The 21,132-nt window shown below is 45.5% G+C and overlaps 1 protein-coding gene across 1 annotated transcript; it reads right to left on the reverse strand.

Annotated features, from left to right (window-relative positions):
* Positions 1-239: 239 nt before the first annotated feature.
* On the reverse strand, positions 240-21,089 carry LOC109866764 (solute carrier family 22 member 16). The gene is made up of 8 exons (XM_031800883.1): positions 20,983-21,089; positions 19,521-20,003; positions 14,349-14,466; positions 12,917-13,475; positions 11,531-11,658; positions 3,338-3,447; positions 2,255-2,354; positions 240-2,147 (listed from the first exon to the last, which is right to left on the reverse strand). Exons 1-8 carry the CDS (start codon positions 21,081-21,083, stop codon positions 1,971-1,973), a joined length of 1,776 nt encoding a protein of 591 aa, XP_031656743.1. The 5' UTR covers positions 21,084-21,089; the 3' UTR covers positions 240-1,970.
* Between the last annotated feature and the right edge of the window lie 43 nt (positions 21,090-21,132).

Consider the following 21,132-nt stretch of genomic DNA (forward strand, 5'->3'; position numbering starts at 1 on the left):
TTCTTTTAGGTAGTCCATCGCATCCCAACACGCACAAAGAAGCATATGCACGAGTACACACGTGTGCACACACACACACAGGGCCTCGTTTATACCTGGTGCTAACATGCGTCCTTTGTCCTGATCTTATCCACATTCTGATTGTGCCCACATTGAAGCCATTGCATCTACACATGGTAGTAAAATGTGTAGCCTATCTTTCCACTGTGTCCCACATTTGACAAGATTATTTGACACGCTTTCAAAATAATAAGAATGTGTTTATTTTAAGATAATTATTGATGCCATAAGATTTTAGAGACCGGTATAATGATAATTTAAATGGTTTGACCATGATTACACTTAAATGTAAGAAAACATCACGCAAATCTATAGAGTAAAACATATAGGCATAGTATCACAGTGAGGTCCTGAATGAGCTCAGATTCAATATAAAGTAAGCACGTCTAGGAAACACGTGCACTATGCACTTCTCCGTGTGCGTTTGGTTTTACTATCCTTGCGGGGACCAGAAGTCCTCACAAGGATAGTAAAACAAATGTGTGTGTGTCTGTTTGTAAGGACTTCAGATAAAAATGACAAAACAACAGCATCGGCTGTAACACATGAGCAAAAACAGCTACACTACATGATTATCGGTTTGAATAGAGGAAACCAAGGCCTAGATTCAATCAGTTCAGCATTAACCGGCGATAGCAGTCACTCACATTGCGGACGTTTTGGAAGTGTCATAGATCCACACCCACCCCACTCAAGTTATAAGTTCCGAACAAGAAAGTGTAGGCTATGTATGTTCAAATGGAAGAATCGTTAAAGTAAATAATGAGGATGTGTATCAACCTAATCTAGGGTGTAGGCTAGATTACATCTCACATTCCACTGTTCCAACTTGTAAACAAGGATGCATGGGATTTATGTTAATGTGACTCTGTGCAGCCAGTGGCAATATCCGCTTTAGGCATAATACCAGAGATATTGGAGAAAGGAGGAGAAAGCAATCCCATTGGTCAATGAATGGAGGAACGTATAACGCCCTACCCAGCATACTGTTGACCAATCGCGTTAATGTTGTTGCTTCAAGCAGTTGCTAAGCTAATCGTCACAAAATTCCTTCCCAGTCAGGGTATGAGCCGAGAAACGTGCCTATTTTCCTCGCAGGTACGTAATGTCACGATACCAAAGCTATACAATATTACAGAAGTTAATTATCACACATATCGGAAAAAACATTTGAGTGTTGTACTTCTTGCTAATGTTTTTGAGCAAGTGCCCAAATGACTCCAATTCACTCCTTGAAGGAGAGCTCTCGTTGCTTCCCATCTTCTCAAAAGTATCTCCGATAATGCCTGGAGCAACTTGTGGATTTGACAGCACTTAACACAGTTCCACCTCTGATACCGCCGTTGGCTAAAGCGGATCGAATTGAATTAAGCCCTACAGCACAGTCTCAGTCAGTGAAATATCACATTTCACATGCACAAACACACATGCACACTCTCTCTTGATCTCTTGCGCACACACACAGCGCACACACACAGCGCACACACAGCACTTAAGATTGTCTCGCTATGTGTAAATTCATTGGTTGATGTGATTGGAAGGCACACATTACGTCAATGCCGATCATGAAGCTCATTTTCATGTGGCTCTCATCAGGAGACTAAGATGTGATGAATAAACTTCACTTCCCTCTGTCTCTATGTAACAGCTGCAGCCAAGGCACTCAGAAGTTGGCTGGCTCAACCAGAGGATACCATCTCTGAAATGGGTCACTTTGCAGAACAAAATGTCAAAAAATACTTTATTATAAAAAGTCCTACTTGTTCTAATTTAGATGTTGTTGGTTTTTGTTGGTTTCTTGGCACCGTTTACAGTAGTCAGAGTCTCTCCCTCTCCCTCTCTCTGTTTTCGTGGACCACTCCTTCTCTCTGGTTGGTGGAGAGGTGTGTCCCTCAAGTCTTGACATCCAGCTAGTTGCTCTGGTTCATCTCCATCCCTTCCTCAGGGTCTTTCTTGTCCTCCTCGGGGTTCTTCTTCCTGCCTAGGGCTTCAGCTTCCTCCATAGTGCTGGTCAGGGGCTCACCCAGGGTCTCTGGTAACCACAGGGACAGAACACCTATTATAAATGCCAGGATCCCCACAATCAGCTATGGGAGAGGAAAGACAGGAGAAAAGGAAATTGAGTTAGTTGAAGAAGAACAATGTGTAAGGGCATGTTATCATAATATATGCTCTATCTGTATCTGTTGTTTACCTGTGGCAGGAATTGCCAAATGTCAGCCAGGTAGACACAGAAAGGAGCCACCACACTGCCCACACGACACATCATACTGCCACTGCCCACCGCCAGGGACCTGAGGGGAGAACACACTTTAATACAATTGATAGCATCTGTCAGGATACATTAAGTATGTTGGATAGAATAAGCTCACAGTGTGTCCTGTCTGTACCTGATGATGGTTGGGTAGAGCTCACAGTGTGTCCTGTCTACCTGATGATGGTTGGGTAGAGCTCACAGTGTGTCCTGTCTGTACCTGATGATGGTTGGGTAGAGCTCACAGTGTGTCCTGTCTGTACCTGATGATGGTTGGGTGGAGCTCACAGTGTGTCCTGTCTGTACCTGATGATGGTTGGGCAGAGCTCACAGTGTGTCCTGTCTGTACCTGATGATGGTTGGGCAGAGCTCACAGTGTGTCCTGTCTGTACCTGATGATGGTTGGGCAGAGCTCACAGTGTGTCCTGTCTGTACCTGATGATGGTTGGGTGGAGCTCACAGTGTGTCCTGTCTGTACCTGATGATGGTTGGGCAGAGCTCACAGTGTGTCCTGTCTGTACCTGATGATGGTTGGGTGGAGCTCACAGTGTGTCCTGTCTGTACCTGATGATGGTTGGGTAGAGCTCACAGTGTGTCCTGTCTGTACCTGATGATGGTTGGGTAGAGCTCACAGTGTGTCCTGTCTGTACCTGATGATTGTTGGGTGGAGCTCACAGTGTTTACTGTACCTGATGATGGTTGGGTAGAGCTCACAGTGTGTCCTGTCTGTACCTGATGATGGTTGGGTAGAGCTCACAGTGTGTCCTGTCTACCTGATGATTGTTGGGTGGAGCTCACAGTGTGTCCTGTCTGTACCTGATAATGGTTGGGTAGAGCTCACAGTGTGTCCTGTCTACCTGATGATTGTTGGGTGGAGCTCACAGTGTGTCCTGTCTGTACCTGATAATGGTTGGGTAGAGCTCACAGTGTGTCCTGTCTACCTGATGATTGTTGGGTGGAGCTCACAGTGTGTCCTGTCTGTACCTGATGATTGTTGGGTGGAGCTCACAGTGTTTACTGTACCTGATGATGGTTGGGTAGAGCTCACAGGTGTACAAGTAGATGAGGCCAAAGGCGATGGCAATAGCAAACTTCCCTGTCATACTGAGGAAGATGGCTAACACCTCGATGTCCTGAAGAACAAAAAGAAGGAGAACAAAGGAGATGGAGGGGAGACAGGAAGTACCAGAGAAAGAGAGGGGAGGAAGATAGACAGAGAGTGAGCAATAGAGAGTGAGAAGAGAGCAATCAATAAGAATGTAAACAATTCCAAACATCTGTTTCCTAATTACTCAGCCAATCACATCACAGACACTAACACATTACCTTAGCCCTGAATCAGTTAACAACTAGTTAGAGCTGGAATACATAATTTCAACCTGAGGAAATAAGCTATGATCTTTAAACTGAGAAATAGTAGTGTGATCTTTAAACTGAGAAATAGTAGTGTGATCTTTAAACTGAGAAATAGTAGTGTGATCTTTAAACTGAGAAATAGTCGTGTGATCTTTTTTTTTAAAAGTTTGCTTTTCTCCCAGTGAAGGAGGAAATTCTGTTTGTTCCCACCACCCCTCCCCTCTTTCTCTCCTCCTCTTCCTCACTCCTCTCGGTCTTTGGCATCCCTCCCTGGCTGAGCTATCTGCTCATGCACTGAAACAGTATCACACTGTGTGTGTGTGTATATATATATATATATATATATATATATATATACACACACACAGTTGAAGTCGGAAGTTTACATACACCTTAGCCAAATACATTTAAACTCAGTTTCAACTCAGTTTTTCACAATTCCTGACATTTAATTCTAGTAAAAATGACCTGTCTTAGTCAGTTAGGATCATCACTGTATTTTAAGGATGTGAAATGTCAGAATAATATGTGCATTTCCTGTGTTACTTTCTGTTTGATTCGATTTCTTGAACTGCAACTGTTGTTTAAGGGCTTGTAAGTAAGCATTTCACAGTAAGGTCTACATCTGTTGTTTAAGGGCTTGTAAGTCAGCATTTCACAGTAAGGTCTACAACTGTTGTTTAAGGGCTTGTAAGTAAGCATTTCACAGTAAGGTCTACAACTGTTGTTTAAGGGCTTGTAAGTAAGCATTTCACAGTAAGGTCTACAACTGTTGTTTAAGGACTTGTAAGTAAGCATTTCACAGTAAGGTCTACATCTGTTGTTTAAGGGCTTGTAAGTAAGCATTTCACAGTAAGGTCTACAACTGTTGTTTAAGGGCTTGTAAGTCAGCATTTCACAGTAAGGTCTACATCTGTTGTTTAAGGGCTTGTAAGTAAGCATTTCACAGTAAGGTCTACAACTGTTGTTTAAGGGCTTGTAAGTAAGCATTTCACAGTAAGGTCTACAACTGTTGTTTAAGGGCTTGTAAGTAAGCATTTCACAGTAAGGTCTACATCTGTTGTTTAAGGGCTTGTAAGTAAGCATTTCACGGTAAGGTCTACATCTGTTGTTTAAGGGCTTGTAAGTAAGCATTTCACAGTAAGGTCTACAACTGTTGTTTAAGGGCTTGTAAGTAAGCATTTCACGGTAAGGTCTACATCTGTTGTTTAAGGGCTTGTAAGTAAGCATTTCACAGTAAGGTCTACATCTGTTGTTTAAGGGCTTGTAAGTCAGCATTTCACAGTAAGGTCTACATCTGTTGTTTAAGGGCTTGTAAGTCAGCATTTCACAGTAAGGTCTACAACTGTTGTTTAAGGGCTTGTAAGTAAGCATTTCACAGTAAGGTCTACAACTGTTGTTTAAGGGCTTGTAAGTAAGCATTTCACAGTAAGGTCTACAACTGTTGTTTAAGGGCTTGTAAGTAAGCATTTCACAGTAAGGTCTACAACTGTTGTTTAAGGGCTTGTAAGTAAGCATTTCACAGTAAGGTCTACAACTGTTGTTCAAGGGCTTGTAAGTAAGCATTTCACAGTAAGGTCTACAACTGTTGTTTAAGGGCTTGTAAGTAAGCATTTCACGGTAAGGTCTACATCTGTTGTTTAAGGGCTTGTAAGTAAGCATTTCACAGTAAGGTCTACAACTGTTGTTTAAGGGCTTGTAAGTAAGCATTTCACAGTAAGGTCTACAACTGTTGTTTAAGGGCTTGTAAGTAAGCATTTCACAGTAAGGTCTACAACTGTTGCTTAAGGGCTTGTAAGTAAGCATTTCACAGTAAGGTCTACATCTGTTGTTTAAGGGCTTGTAAGTAAGCATTTCACAGTAAGGTCTACAACTGTTGTTTAAGGGCTTGTAAGTAAGCATTTCACAGTAAGGTCTACATCTGTTGTTTAAGGGCTTGTAAGTAAGCATTTCACAGTAAGGTCTACAACTGTTGTTTAAGGGCTTGTAAGTAAGCATTTCACAGTAAGGTCTACAACTGTTGTTTAAGGGCTTGTAAGTAAGCATTTCACAGTAAGGTCTACATCTGTTGTTTAAGGGCTTGTAAGTAAGCATTTCACAGTAAGGTCTACATCTGTTGTTTAAGGGCTTGTAAGTCAGCATTTCACAGTAAGGTCTACATCTGTTGTTTAAGGGCTTGTAAGTCAGCATTTCACAGTAAGGTCTACAACTGTTGTTTAAGGGCTTGTAAGTAAGCATTTCACAGTAAGGTCTACAACTGTTGTTTAAGGGCTTGTAAGTAAGCATTTCACAGTAAGGTCTACATCTGTTGTTTAAGGGCTTGTAAGTAAGCATTTCACAGTAAGGTCTACAACTGTTGTTTAAGGGCTTGTAAGTCAGCATTTCACAGTAAGGTCTACAACTGTTGTTTAAGGGCTTGTAAGTAAGCATTTCACGGTAAGGTCTACAACTGTTGTTTAAGGGCTTGTAAGTAAGCATTTCACGGTAAGGTCTACATCTGTTGTTTAAGGGCTTGTAAGTAAGCATTTCACAGTAAGGTCTACAACTGTTGTTTAAGGGCTTGTAAGTAAGCATTTCACAGTAAGGTCTACAACTGTTGTTTAAGGGCTTGTAAGTAAGCATTTCACAGTAAGGTCTACAACTGTTGCTTAAGGGCTTGTAAGTAAGCATTTCACAGTAAGGTCTACATCTGTTGTTTAAGGGCTTGTAAGTAAGCATTTCACAGTAAGGTCTACAACTGTTGTTTAAGGGCTTGTAAGTAAGCATTTCACAGTAAGGTCTACATCTGTTGTTTAAGGGCTTGTAAGTAAGCATTTCACAGTAAGGTCTACAACTGTTGTTTAAGGGCTTGTAAGTAAGCATTTCACAGTAAGGTCTACAACTGTTGTTTAAGGGCTTGTAAGTAAGCATTTCACAGTAAGGTCTACATCTGTTGTTTAAGGGCTTGTAAGTAAGCATTTCACAGTAAGGTCTACAACTGTTGTTTAAGGGCTTGTAAGTAAGCATTTCACAGTAAGGTCTACATCTGTTGTTTAAGGGCTTGTAAGTAAGCATTTCACAGTAAGGTCTACAACTGTTGTTTAAGGGCTTGTAAGTAAGCATTTCACAGTAAGGTCTACAACTGTTGTTTAAGGGCTTGTAAGTAAGCATTTCACAGTAAGGTCTACATCTGTTGTTTAAGGGCTTGTAAGTAAGCATTTCACAGTAAGGTCTACAACTGTTGTTTAAGGGCTTGTAAGTAAGCATTTCACAGTAAGGTCTACAACTGTTGTTTAAGGGCTTGTAAGTAAGCATTTCACAGTAAGGTCTACATCTGTTGTTTAAGGGCTTGTAAGTAAGCATTTCACAGTAAGGTCTACAACTGTTGTTTAAGGGCTTGTAAGTAAGCATTTCACAGTAAGGTCTACATCTGTTGTTTAAGGGCTTGTAAGTAAGCATTTCACAGTAAGGTCTACAACTGTTGTTTAAGGGCTTGTAAGTAAGCATTTCACAGTAAGGTCTACAACTGTTGTTTAAGGGCTTGTAAGTAAGCATTTCACAGTAAGGTCTACATCTGTTGTTTAAGGGCTTGTAAGTAAGCATTTCACAGTAAGGTCTACAACTGTTGTTTAAGGGCTTGTAAGTAAGCATTTCACAGTAAGGTCTACAACTGTTGTTTAAGGGCTTGTAAGTAAGCATTTCACAGTAAGGTCTACAACTGTTGTTTAAGGGCTTGTAAGTAAGCATTTCACAGTAAGGTCTACAACTGTTGTTTAAGGGCTTGTAAGTAAGCATTTCACAGTAAGGTCTACATCTGTTGTTTAAGGGCTTGTAAGTAAGCATTTCACAGTAAGGTCTACAACTGTTGTTTAAGGGCTTGTAAGTAAGCATTTCACAGTAAGGTCTACAACTGTTGTTTAAGGGCTTGTAAGTAAGCATTTCACAGTAAGGTCTACAACTGTTGTTTAAGGGCTTGTAAGTAAGCATTTCACAGTAAGGTCTACAACTGTTGTTTAAGGGCTTGTAAGTAAGCATTTCACAGTAAGGTCTACAACTGTTGTTTAAGGGCTTGTAAGTAAGCATTTCACAGTAAGGTCTACAACTGTTGTTTAAGGGCTTGTAAGTAAGCATTTCACAGTAAGGTCTACAACTGTTGTTTAAGGGCTTGTAAGTAAGCATTTCACAGTAAGGTCTACAACTGTTGTTTAAGGGCTTGTAAGTAAGCATTTCACAGTAAGGTCTACATCTGTTGTTTAAGGGCTTGTAAGTAAGCATTTCACAGTAAGGTCTACAACTGTTGTTTAAGGGCTTGTAAGTAAGCATTTCACAGTAAGGTCTACAACTGTTGTTTAAGGGCTTGTAAGTAAGCATTTCACAGTAAGGTCTACATCTGTTGTTTAAGGGCTTGTAAGTAAGCATTTCACAGTAAGGTCTACATCTGTTGTTTAAGGGCTTGTAAGTAAGCATTTCACAGTAAGGTCTACAACTGTTGTTTAAGGGCTTGTAAGTAAGCATTTCACAGTAAGGTCTACATCTGTTGTTTAAGGGCTTGTAAGTAAGCATTTCACAGTAAGGTCTACAACTGTTGTTTAAGGGCTTGTAAGTAAGCATTTCACAGTAAGGTCTACAACTGTTGTTTAAGGGCTTGTAAGTAAGCATTTCACAGTAAGGTCTACAACTGTTGTTTAAGGGCTTGTAAGTAAGCATTTCACAGTAAGGTCTACAACTGTTGTTTAAGGGCTTGTAAGTAAGCATTTCACAGTAAGGTCTACAACTGTTGTTTAAGGGCTTGTAAGTAAGCATTTCACAGTAAGGTCTACAACTGTTGTTTAAGGGCTTGTAAGTAAGCATTTCACAGTAAGGTCTACAACTGTTGTTTAAGGGCTTGTAAGTAAGCATTTCACAGTAAGGTCTACAACTGTTGTTTAAGGGCTTGTAAGTAAGCATTTCACAGTAAGGTCTACATCTGTTGTTTAAGGGCTTGTAAGTAAGCATTTCACAGTAAGGTCTACAACTGTTGTTTAAGGGCTTGTAAGTAAGCATTTCACAGTAAGGTCTACAACTGTTGTTTAAGGGCTTGTAAGTAAGCATTTCACAGTAAGGTCTACATCTGTTGTTTAAGGGCTTGTAAGTAAGCATTTCACAGTAAGGTCTACATCTGTTGTTTAAGGGCTTGTAAGTAAGCATTTCACAGTAAGGTCTACATCTGTTGTTTAAGGGCTTGTAAGTAAGCATTTCACAGTAAGGTCTACAACTGTTGTTTAAGGGCTTGTAAGTAAGCATTTCACAGTAAGGTCTACATCTGTTGTTTAAGGGCTTGTAAGTAAGCATTTCACAGTAAGGTCTACATCTGTTGTTTAAGGGCTTGTAAGTAAGCATTTCACAGTAAGGTCTACAACTGTTGTTTAAGGGCTTGTAAGTAAGCATTTCACAGTAAGGTCTACAACTGTTGTTTAAGGGCTTGTAAGTAAGCATTTCACAGTAAGGTCTACAACTGTTGTTTAAGGGCTTGTAAGTAAGCATTTCACAGTAAGGTCTACAACTGTTGTTTAAGGGCTTGTAAGTAAGCATTTCACAGTAAGGTCTACAACTGTTGTTTAAGGGCTTGTAAGTAAGCATTTCACAGTAAGGTCTACAACTGTTGTTTAAGGGCTTGTAAGTAAGCATTTCACAGTAAGGTCTACAACTGTTGTTTAAGGGCTTGTAAGTAAGCATTTCACAGTAAGGTCTACAACTGTTGTTTAAGGGCTTGTAAGTAAGCATTTCACAGTAAGGTCTACATCTGTTGTTTAAGGGCTTGTAAGTAAGCATTTCACAGTAAGGTCTACATCTGTTGTTTAAGGGCTTGTAAGTAAGCATTTCACAGTAAGGTCTACATCTGTTGTTTAAGGGCTTGTAAGTAAGCATTTCACAGTAAGGTCTACATCTGTTGTTTAAGGGCTTGTAAGTAAGCATTTCACAGTAAGGTCTACAACTGTTGTTTAAGGGCTTGTAAGTAAGCATTTCACAGTAAGGTCTACAACTGTTGTTTAAGGGCTTGTAAGTAAGCATTTCACAGTAAGGTCTACAACTGTTGTTTAAGGGCTTGTAAGTAAGCATTTCACAGTAAGGTCTACAACTGTTGTTTAAGGGCTTGTAAGTAAGCATTTCACAGTAAGGTCTACAACTGTTGTTTAAGGGCTTGTAAGTAAGCATTTCACAGTAAGGTCTACAACTGTTGTTTAAGGGCTTGTAAGTAAGCATTTCACAGTAAGGTCTACAACTGTTGTTTAAGGGCTTGTAAGTAAGCATTTCACAGTAAGGTCTACATCTGTTGTTTAAGGGCTTGTAAGTAAGCATTTCACAGTAAGGTCTACAACTGTTGTTTAAGGGCTTGTAAGTAAGCATTTCACAGTAAGGTCTACAACTGTTGTTTAAGGGCTTGTAAGTAAGCATTTCACAGTAAGGTCTACAACTGTTGTATTCGGCGCATGTGAAAAATACATTCTTGATTTGATTTGAATGATAACACTTTTTTTGTTGCATTATCCCACTAAAGAGAACTGGGGAGACCATATCATGGGCTGGTGCCACCAACTGAAAGAGTGGTACAGGGGGAAATGTTAGAGCCCTGTCAAGGGGTGTGGTTTTTAATCTGCTGCAGACTAATGTGTTCTTCTGGGAAGAGAATCATGTGATAGGATTTTATGCAGAAAAATATGTTGGTAGGACAAGGCTATGTATGTTTGGGAACATGGAAGTCAGTGGTTCATTTGTTCTGTAGGTTAATGAGGCAATACAAATGTGATGTGACTCAAATTATGACTCAAATTATGACTAAAAAGAAAGGGCATTAGGTGACTCAAATGTTAGGTGACTCAAATGTTAGGTGACTCAAATGTTAGGTGACTCAAATGTTAGGTGACTCAAATGTTAGGTGACTCAAATAATTTTGACAATAACTAGACTAAATCATTATTCAAATTACAAAAATGTGACTAAGACTTTAATGGTATTATAGTCAAAATGACAAAATAAAGAAATAGTACCAAATGAACACTGGGCTGGAGTATGGCAGTATAACTCTCCTCCAGCTCAACCAATCTGACCTAGTGCACCTGCAGTACTATAACTCAGGCTGTTTCCATGACGCAGCAAATCCACAGTAGACTATACTATAACAGGCCTCTCTCTCTCTCTGGTGGCCTGCGGCTGCTGTGGAAAGGGCCGTGTACTGGCGTTTGGAGGAGCAGGTTGATTTCTTGGCCCTTTGGCTAAAGATAGAGCCCATCTGTGTATGTGCCTGGCTATGGCCCATTAGTAACAGATATGGAGATCCCTTCCTGCAGAGGGCAGAAAACTATTGGCTGCTGCTGGAACAAACCTGTTGAATCCCACCACTTAAAAACACACACGCACGCGCACATGCACACACATTGGCCAGTGTTAGTCAGGTTACTGTTAGAGATAGGTTTAAGGTGAAGGGTTTAGGTCAGGGCATATAAACTCCTGTGCACAGGCCATTTCTACTAAAATGAATCCTGAATGGTTACCCCCCCCCCATCCATCTGTCGCAGACAGCTCTCCAGGGTTAGGTTTGAAACGTTCTGCAGTGAGGATGTGTAGCATGTGTCAAAACACACACATTACCACAAGACTGACTTAAGACGGACGGGACAGATTGGATTAGCTCAATGGAGCAATTCATATCACTGTACACTCTGGGTAAATAAGACCAGGTAGTCAGGGTAGGCTGACCCTGTGGTATAATCTTGTCTCCTTTCCTTGTTTTAATAATAGTGGCTTTAAGGGATTTGTCACACTTGCTCCTATCCTTTGATTGCTCTCTAGCTCACACACCCTCCCATACACCCACACACACATGGGATTACTTGTACATACGTTTGGCACCACAATGATGAGCATGCAGGCCATTCCTGCCAGCAGCAGAGCCGGGGCACATGTCCTCTTCCTGCCCACCCGGTCCATCGCATAACAGCCAATCAGGTAGGAGGGGAACTCCACCGCACCTGGAAACAGACAATCACAAAGGAAGTCAGAGCAAGGCAGCGGGCATGGCTGGCATTGTGACATTCTGTGCGGTGACATCTGGAACTGGGCCAGCAGTGCCTGTAATTTGACTGAAAAGTCCTAGTGACGAGACTGTTTCATCTTTGATACTTAAGAGCATAGAGAAAACAGCTTGCTAGATGGCACTTCCTCTGAGTTTCACAATTGATCTAAAGTGCAGCCAAAAAGAGGGCCACAGACAGCTAGGCTTACTCTGAGCAGGAAGTGGGGTTTGTGGCTCTTTCTTCAAACACATATCTTCCAAACACAATAAAGGCTTATTACATTATTCTCATTGCCCTCATTACATCCCACAAGTACCTAGCCTAGAAATGTACAGAAGTGAGATATTTTTGTGTCTAACAGAGTGAGTCATGGTTAAAGAAGACATAGTATCTTCCTGACCTGGGCAGGTCCCAAAAGCATTGTAGCACGAAGATAATTGTAATTCCACTGAAACTAAATGTACGAAAGATTATCTTAGTGCTTACGATGTTTTTGGGAAATGGCCCTGATCTGCCCTTAATGAAACCAGAACTGGAGAAAACTAGTTATGTTGCTCACAACACACACATTAGGTAATGACTTTAAAACTATGTGTATATCCAACGGCACATCCAGTTTGAAACAGTTGTCTGTTTACAGTAAAGGTGCCCAGACATTAACTTAAAGCCCAAAGCAGTATTCTGTCCAGTATCCTTCCTGTAGGATAGTAATAGTAAACACAGAATAGTCAACAGGTGGAGCCATGGGACAGACCAGGCACAGACCGTGTTTACAAGTCCAAAAGCAGCTGTGTTTGTATAAACACACCTTTGTCTGTCGCTGTAGGAGCCTGAATTAGCAACACCTACTAGCAGCAGCACCAGCTACCAGCAGCACCACCAGCTAGCAGCAGCAACACCAGCTAGCAGCAGCAACACCAGCTAGCAGCAGCACCACACAACACTCCCTGTCTGTCTGTCTATAGCTACCTCAGCCAGCCCATACTGTCTCGGTATCAACATCAGCCACATATACAGTAGTAGAGTTCAGCAGCTGTAGTTCAGTGTATAGAATGCCCATCTGTCCATGACCATCTACATGTACTATATGTATACAGTTTTGCTTGATAGGGAAGTAAATATATACAGCTTGGTGGTCACTCCTATAATCACCCCTAACAAAGTACATACACATCATATGCCCCACCCACACACACCCCCATCCCAGTCTCACCAGCCAGGAAGAGGTTGATGTACTGGTTGCCCCCCAGGTTAACAGAGCCCAGGGAGAAGACGTAGTAGCCCAGGCTGCTGATGAACCACACGGCCCCCACCGTCACTGTCCTCCATCCCATCCTCCATGTCCCAAACAGGTCCAGGATGCTCAGCTTCTTCTCGGGCTCTGCCGGCTGGGCTACCCCCGCTGCCACCTCCTTCTCCAGCAGAGCCTCCTCGGGTTCCAGGAGGTCCTCGGCCTTCAGGCGGCCAGGCTCCAGCCCGTTGAAGCGGGCAATGGAGTCCAGCAAGACCTGGGTCTCCTGGAGCCTCCCCTTAGCCATCAGGTAGAAGGGCGTCTCTGGGAACTTCCAGCAGAAGAAGAGGAAGGGGGAGGTGCAGGTGGAGAGGAGGATCTGATAGCTCCGCCAGGTCCGCACCAGGTAGCCCATGACTGCTACCATCATGACGCCCACGGCGAAGGCGGCGTGCACGTGCATGGAGGTCCACGTGCGCACCTTGTTGCCGGTGAACTCGGTCACGTACACAAACACCACCACAAGGTAGCCACTAGACACCTGCCGAGAGGGAGGGGGGGGCATTAGAACATAACACAGGACCAGAGCCTCAAATCACATATAGGCTACACACACAGAGACAGAGAGAGACACACACACAGAGACAGAGAGAGACACACACACAGAGACAGAGAGAGACACACACACAGAGACAGAGAGAGACACACACATACACTCTTGATGCATAAATCTAATGCCTGACGCAAGTCTCTGATGTGTGTTTAGTAAATAGATCATGAGAGCAGACTGTGGTTAGACCTTATCCTCAGGGAATGACCCAGATATTAGCCCACAGACATACAAGCATTAGCATAAACATGCACACACACGGTAACATATATACACAGGAAATAGTCTTGTTGGTTGTGCTTGTGGTTTCTAAAATGGCCTTTCAAATCTGTAACTATTACAGGGTTTACAGACCACAATACAAACAACAGAATATGCCCAATGGTCAGAGACAATGTACGGTTGAACAGACACCTGGCTGTAAGACTGAGAATGTGTGTATATGTGTTCTGTTATGAGCAGCACAGGGAGGGTTTGTGTCTGGGCACAACATTGGACCTACTATGTAAGCAACATTTTATAGCCTTGTGGCCTGCAAATATTAACGACCCTCTCCCTTTCCCTCCAGTACAGCCTGCCATTCCTTTTAGACACACAATCTAATACTGACAAATACAAATACTGTATGAATACTAACTAATGTATTGAATAGAACTGCATTCCTGAACTTGACTTCTGCATAAATCAAGAACTCACAGTATATCTATGGGAGATTAGTTTGAAATGTCAAGTAAAGTTTCTCCATAAGAGAATATTTTATTGAGTGTCTTCTTACTGCATGCCTTACATTACACACACACTCACCATGGCGAGCAGGAAGCGTATGAACATAAATAGGTAGTAGTTCCCCGTAAATGCCACGCTTACACCAAACACAAACTGGCACAGGCTGGTGATCATCAGGATCCTCCGTCTGCCAACCCTGAGAGACAGAGGAGGGGGGAGAGAGAGAATGTGAAAAGTTAGGATTACTTGTTAGGGTGTACAGTTAAATAGTTGCACCAAGTCCTGTGTTGTGGCTGACTGTCATCCTGACTGAGCCATAAGTTCTAGAGCAGGGTTGTCAAACTAATGTTGCCATGGGGGCCACATTCTGTCAGAAAACAGTCCTTTATCCATCGTTTTAGGACTTTTCAATGCTCCCGGACTGTCATATTAGTTAATATTAGCGAGCTGGTCACACTCAACACTGTGTGAATGTAGGTCAATTATCATTTCTACACAGTTTGGATTTACTCATTTTGAGTACACTTTTACTGAAACCGCCCGCTTGTTCGTCTGTTTGACAGCCCTGTTGTAGAGGAAGAGACATACTTCATGTATTTACAAAAAAGGCCCTCTGCTATCTACTGTATCTGACGACATGGGAAGAGTTGAGAGAAAACTATTCAACGTCACACAAGCTCATATGATGTGAGCGCAAAATAATAAGTATTGTATTGCTGACTGGGAATTGCACATCGCCACACAGTAGTTGTGATTGAGTCGGTTTGTTTGTTGTGATAGTACGTGACTTCATGTGACTCAAGGCATTGATCTAGAACAGAACAAATATTGGTAAAATTTTTGTTAGACAGACAACAAGTTGGGAGCAGCACAGGGTCAGCCACAGGGTCAGCCACAGAGCAGCAGTTTGGGTTGAAATTGTACATCGCTATACAACAGTAGTGGCTGAGTTCATAGGTGTGTAGGTTGTGTGTTTGTTTGTGTGTGTACGTGCCTGCATGTGACTCAAGGCCGCCAGACTAGATGGAACAAAATCAATGAACAAGTTGGCTAATGACACATTCATACTGCCCCAGTGTATGAGCATGGAAGTAGTCTAGTAGTCTAACTACGAAACAATCTAACTCGTCATCTTCCCCTTCACTGAATAAGATGTGATCTCTTAATGCCATGCTGTCCTATACCCCACCATATTGACTGGTAGTGAACACACGATGGAACTTTGAACTGGTAATATATAGGTTCCAGTCCACAACACCACAGTTTCACAACACCACAGTTTCACAACACTACAGTTTCACAACACCACAGGCCACTCTTCTGCATGGGTCATCACTATCAGTCACAAATAAGAGGCTAAAATGCCTTTTTAGAATCTCAAAAACTATCCAACAGCCCATAACGATATAGCCCAGGTAGGCACACCCTCACCCCTCAGTCCCAGCTCAAGCCTTGGGTTTGTGGGCATGAGGGTTCAACTGAGTGCCCCATTCTCTAAATAGTGGACACCTAGACCATGACTCAGGCTAGGGACCTAGCTGTAGCTGGATCCAGGTGCCTCTTCTGGCTTTGGCAGTACTCTCCTGTCCTGTCTGGACAACTGGGCGTTATCCTGCCAGGAGTCTTGTATGTTCACACTGTACCAAGAGTCTTAAACTGTCTCTCTGGCTGTCGACTGGCAGTTACCCCGTAGTATCAGGTTCACTCACGGAAAAGCCTCTCTGAACCCACACACACACTGTTACCCAAACACACACTTTCATACTGTTTTTCTGTTCTGGCCTGAGAAAGAGGTGACATGAAGACTGATAGGTTTGAGAGATGAGGAGGGTGGTTCTAAGGACCCGCTGAGAATAAACCCTCACCCTTAACACCAGGCCCATAAACCCTCACACCAGGCCCATAAACCCTCATATCAGGCCCATACACCCTCACACCAGGCCCATAAACCCTCACACCAGGCCCATAAACCCTAACACCAGGCCCATAAACCCTCACATTAGGCCCATAAACCCTCACGTTAGGCCCATAAACCCTCACACCAGGCCCTTAAGCCCTCACACCAGGCCCATAAAACCTCACCCCTAACACCAGGCCCATAAACCCTCACACCAGGCCCATAAACCCTCACCCCTAACACCAGGCCCATAAACCCTCACACCAGGCCCATAAACCCTCACATCAGGCCCATAAACCCTCACCCCTCACACCAGGCCCATAAACCCTCACACCAGGCCCATAAACCCTCACCCCTCACATCAGGCCCATGAACCCTCACCCCTCACACCAGGCCCATAAACCCTCACCCCTAACACCAGGCCCATAAACCCTCACCCCTAACACAAGGTCCATAAACCCTCACCATTCACACCAGGCCCATAAACCCTCACACCAGGCCCCACACCAGGCCCATAAACCCTCACCCCTAAAACCAGGCCCATAAACCCTCACCCCTCACACCAGGCCCATAAACCCTCACACCAGGCCCATAAACCCTCACATCAGGCCCATAAACCCTCACCCCTAAGACCAGGCCCATAAACCCTCACACCAGGCCCATAAACCCTCACCCCTAACACCAGGTCCATTAACCCTCACTCCTAACACCAGGCCCATAAACCCTCACCCCTAACACCAGGCCCATAAACACTCACACCAGGCCCATAAACCCTCACATCAGGCCCATAAACCCTCACCCCTAACACCAGGCCCATAAACCCTCACATCAGGCCCATAAACCCTCACCCCTAACACCAGCCCCATAAACCCTCCCCCCTAACACCAGGCCCATAAACCCTCACCCCTAACACCAGGCCCATAAACCCTCACACCTAACACCAGGCCCATAAACCATCATATCAGGCCCATAAACCCTCACATCAGGCCCATAAACCCTCACCCCTAAAACCAGGCCCATAAACCCTCACCCCTAACACCAGGCCCATAAACCCTCACACCTAACACCAGGCCCATAAACCCTCACACCAGGCCCATAAACCCTCACATCAGGCCCATAAACCCTCACATCAGGCCCATAAACCCTCACACCAGGCCCATAAACCCTCACCCCTCACATCAGGCCCATAAACCCTCACCCCTAACACCAGGCCCATAAACCCTCACCCCTAACACCAGGCCCATAAACCCTCACACCTAACACCAGGCCCATAAACCCTCACATCAGGCCCATAAACCCTCACATCAGGCCCATAAACCCTCACACCAGGCCCATAAACCCTCACCCCTAACACCAGGCCCATAAACCCTCACATCAGGCCCATAAACCCTCACCCCTAACACCAGGCCCATTAACCCTCACCACTCACACCAGGCCCATAAACCCTCACCCCTAACACCAGGCCCATTAACCCTCACCCCTAACACCAGGCCCATATACCGTCACCCCTAACACCAGGCCCATAAACCCTCACACCAGACCCATAAACCCTCACATCAGGCCCATAAACCCTCACCCCTCACACCAGGCCCATAAACCCTCACACCAGGCCCATAAACCCTCACATCAGGCCCATAAACCCTCACCCCTCACATCAGGCCCATAAACCCTCACCCCTAACACCAGGCCCATAAACCCTCACATCCGGCCCATAAACCCTCACCCCTAACACCAGGCCCATAAACCCTCACATCCGGCCCATAAACCCTCACCCCTAACACCAGGCCCATAAACCCTCACCCCTAACACCAGGCCCTTAAACCCTCACACCTAACACCAGGCCCATAAACCATCATATCAGGCCCATAAACCCTCACATCAGACCCATAAACACTCACCACTAACACCAGGCCCATAAACCCTCACCCCTCACACCAGGGCCATAAACCCTCACCCCTAACACCAGGCCCATAAACCCTCACACCAGGCCCATAAACCCTCACACCTGGCATAAACCCTCACCCCTAACACCAGGAGGGACAGGGGCACAGCCAGGAAGGGACAGGGGCACAGCCAGGGAGGGACAGGGGCACAGCCAGGGAGGGACAGGGGCACAGCCAGGGAGGGACAGGGCACAAGGGCACAGCCAGGGAGGGACAGGGCACAGGGGCACAGCCAGGGAGGTACAGGGGCACAGCCAGGGACAGCCAGGGAGGGACAGGGGCACAGCCAGGGAGGGACAGCGGCACAGCCAGGGAGGGACAGGGCACAGCGGCACAGCCAGGGAGGCACAGGGGCACAGCCAGGGAGCGACAGGGCACAGCGGCACAGCCAGGGAGGCACAGGGGTACAGGGGCACAGCCAGGGAGGGACAGGGCACAGGGGCACAGCCAGGGAGGCACAGGGGTACAGGGGCACAGCCAGGGAGGGACAGGGCACAGGGGCACAGCCAGGGAGGGACAGGGTACAAGGGCACAGACAGGGAGGGACAGGGTACAGGGGCACAGACAGGGAGGGACAGGGCCCAGGGGCACAGCCAGGGAGGGACAGGGTACAGGGACACAGACAGGGAGGGACAGGGTACAGGGGCACAGACAGGGAGGGACAGGGTACAGGGGCACAGACAGGGAGGGACAGGGTACAGGGGCACAGACAGGGAGGGACAGGGTACAGGGGCACAGACAGGGAGGGACAGGGTACAGGGGCACAGACAGGGAGGGACAGGGTACAGGGGCACAGACAGAGAGGGACACAGGGGCACAGACAGGGAGGGACACAGGGGCACAGACAGGGAGGGACAGGGTACAGGGGCACAGACAGAGAGGGACACAGGGGCACAGACAGGGAGGGACAGGGTACAGGGGCACAGACAGGGAGGGACAGGGCCCAGGGGCACAGCCAGGGAGGGACAGGGTACAGGGGCACAGACAGGGAGGGACAGAGTACAGGGGCACAGACAGGGAGGGACAGGGTACAGGGGCACAGACAGGGAGGGACAGGGTACAGGGGCACAGACAGGGAGGGACAGGGTACAGGGGCACAGACAGGGCAGGACAGGGTACAGGGGCACAGACAGGGAGGGACAGGGTACAGGGGCACAGCTGGGGAGGGACACATGGGCACAGCCAGGGAGGGACAGGGTACAGGGGCACAGCTGGGGAGGGACAGGGTACAGGGGCACAGCTGGGGAGGGACAGGGTACAGGGGCACAGCTGGGGAGGGACAGGGTACAGGGGCACAGCTGGGGAGGGACAGGGTACAGGGGCACAGCTGGGGAGGGGCACAGGGGCACCGCAGGGGGCAGACACATTCCCCATATTTGGGAATAGGTAGGTGAGGAAAGCTCCTCTTACCTATCAGCGATGTCCCCGAACACCAGCGCTCCGACCAGCACACCCATCATAAAAGTGGGCTGACACAGCTTGGCCAGCCATTCCCTGTCACACACTAGGTCCCAGTCTGTCACGATGCTCTGATACACCTCACTGTGGTCGTACACGTAATGGTAGTTGCTGTCACACTTCTCTGTCGTCCTGTTGACGAGCTGCTCGTAGGTAAAGTCTGTGGGGTTCATCCTCTGGGTTCGCTGGCAGGTGCTGAGCTCCCACTGTTTGCCCTCCGCCGTCCGCACCACCATGGGCCCATTCGCCGGTTTAAAGAACGGTAGCACCTCCTCCAGGGAAGCACCTGTGTAGTTCCCATACAGGACGTCAGTTACGTTACCGGGCGGGGCGCAGACAAAGCTTGGCCTCTCCACAAGGAACACAGAGGCCAGGTAGTGGATTCCACATGCTATGGCCTGGAAGACAGCAGCAAAGTACAGACATGCCTGGAACCTAGGAGGAGGAGAAGAGATGAGGGGAGGGGAGATAAGGGGAGATGAGATGAGGGGAGATGAGATGAGGGGAGATGAGATGAGGGGAGGAGAGATGAGGGGAGATGAGATGAGGGGAGGAGAGATGAGGGGAGGGGAGATGAGGGGAGGAGAGATGAGGGGAGATGAGATGAGGGGAGGAGAGATGAGGGGAGATGAGATGAGATGAGGGGAGGGGAGGGGAGATGAGGGGAGGAGAGATGAGGGGAGGGGAGGAGAGATGAGGGGAGGGGAGATGAGGGGAGGAGAGATGAGGGGAGATGAGATGAGGGGATGAGAGATGAGGGGTAGGAGATGAGGGGAGAGTTCTGTTCTGGAATCGAGGGGTTCAATAAAAGGACAACATGAGGAAGTTGCATCAAAGGAATGAAACCCTTTACTATCCAACACATAGAAATATTTAAATGCACAATGAAGTAAAATGACACCCAATAATTTATGATAGCCTACTGTAATATAAAAACAATTAGTTATTTTTCTTTATAAAGTAGCCTAACAAAAACAGAATATTCTCCATGTACAAAAAAGACAAACATTGAATATAGGTCTACATCAAGTGTTTTGAACATGGTGAGAATGAAACAAAGAACTGTGGGCTATTCTAATGGAGAATGTTTATCCGATTTTAATGCGCCAATGATGCAATGTGACCAACTTGAAGGAAGAAAGCTGCTGACTTTTGTTAGCAGAGAGAAATAAAGAACCATTTACTATAAGGGCTACAATACATACTATGTAGGTTAACTAAACATCAATAGAACAATAATCACCGTATTTCTATAAAAAATAACCATGTTGTCTACAAGAGGGGTAAGGTCATCATATGCCCAGGGAGGGTTGTCGAGTAAACATGAAAGAGTCTCTGGACAAATTAAGTTTATGATATTAGTTATGTTAATTTAATGCAATTTAAGTGGAAATTACATTATTGTTCTGGATACCTTTTGAAGTGTCCAAGCTCATCGAATAGACGATCCACGCTCATAATTCCTTGACAGGTATTTCGCGCGCCTCTCGCTCCAGTGTGTAGCGGATTCTGCATCGACTCGCCACTGACAATTTGTCAATGTTGGCTTTTACTGGACGCGGGT

This window comes from Oncorhynchus kisutch, linkage group LG21, assembly GCF_002021735.2.
Source record: "Oncorhynchus kisutch isolate 150728-3 linkage group LG21, Okis_V2, whole genome shotgun sequence".
Classification (NCBI taxonomy): Eukaryota; Metazoa; Chordata; class Actinopteri; order Salmoniformes; family Salmonidae; genus Oncorhynchus; species Oncorhynchus kisutch.

Coding starts and splice junctions, on each gene's coding strand:
- LOC109866764 (XM_031800883.1), bottom strand. CDS start 21,083: ATGCAGAATCCGCTACACACTGGAGCGAGAGGCGCGCGAAATACCTGT. Junction 2,355..3,337: donor CTCTACCCAACCATCATCAG/GTACAGTAAACA, acceptor TTCTCCCCTCAG/GTCCCTGGCGGTGGGCAGTG. Junction 2,148..2,254: donor TTTGGCAATTCCTGCCACAG/GTAAACAACAGA, acceptor CCTCTCCCATAG/CTGATTGTGGGGATCCTGGC.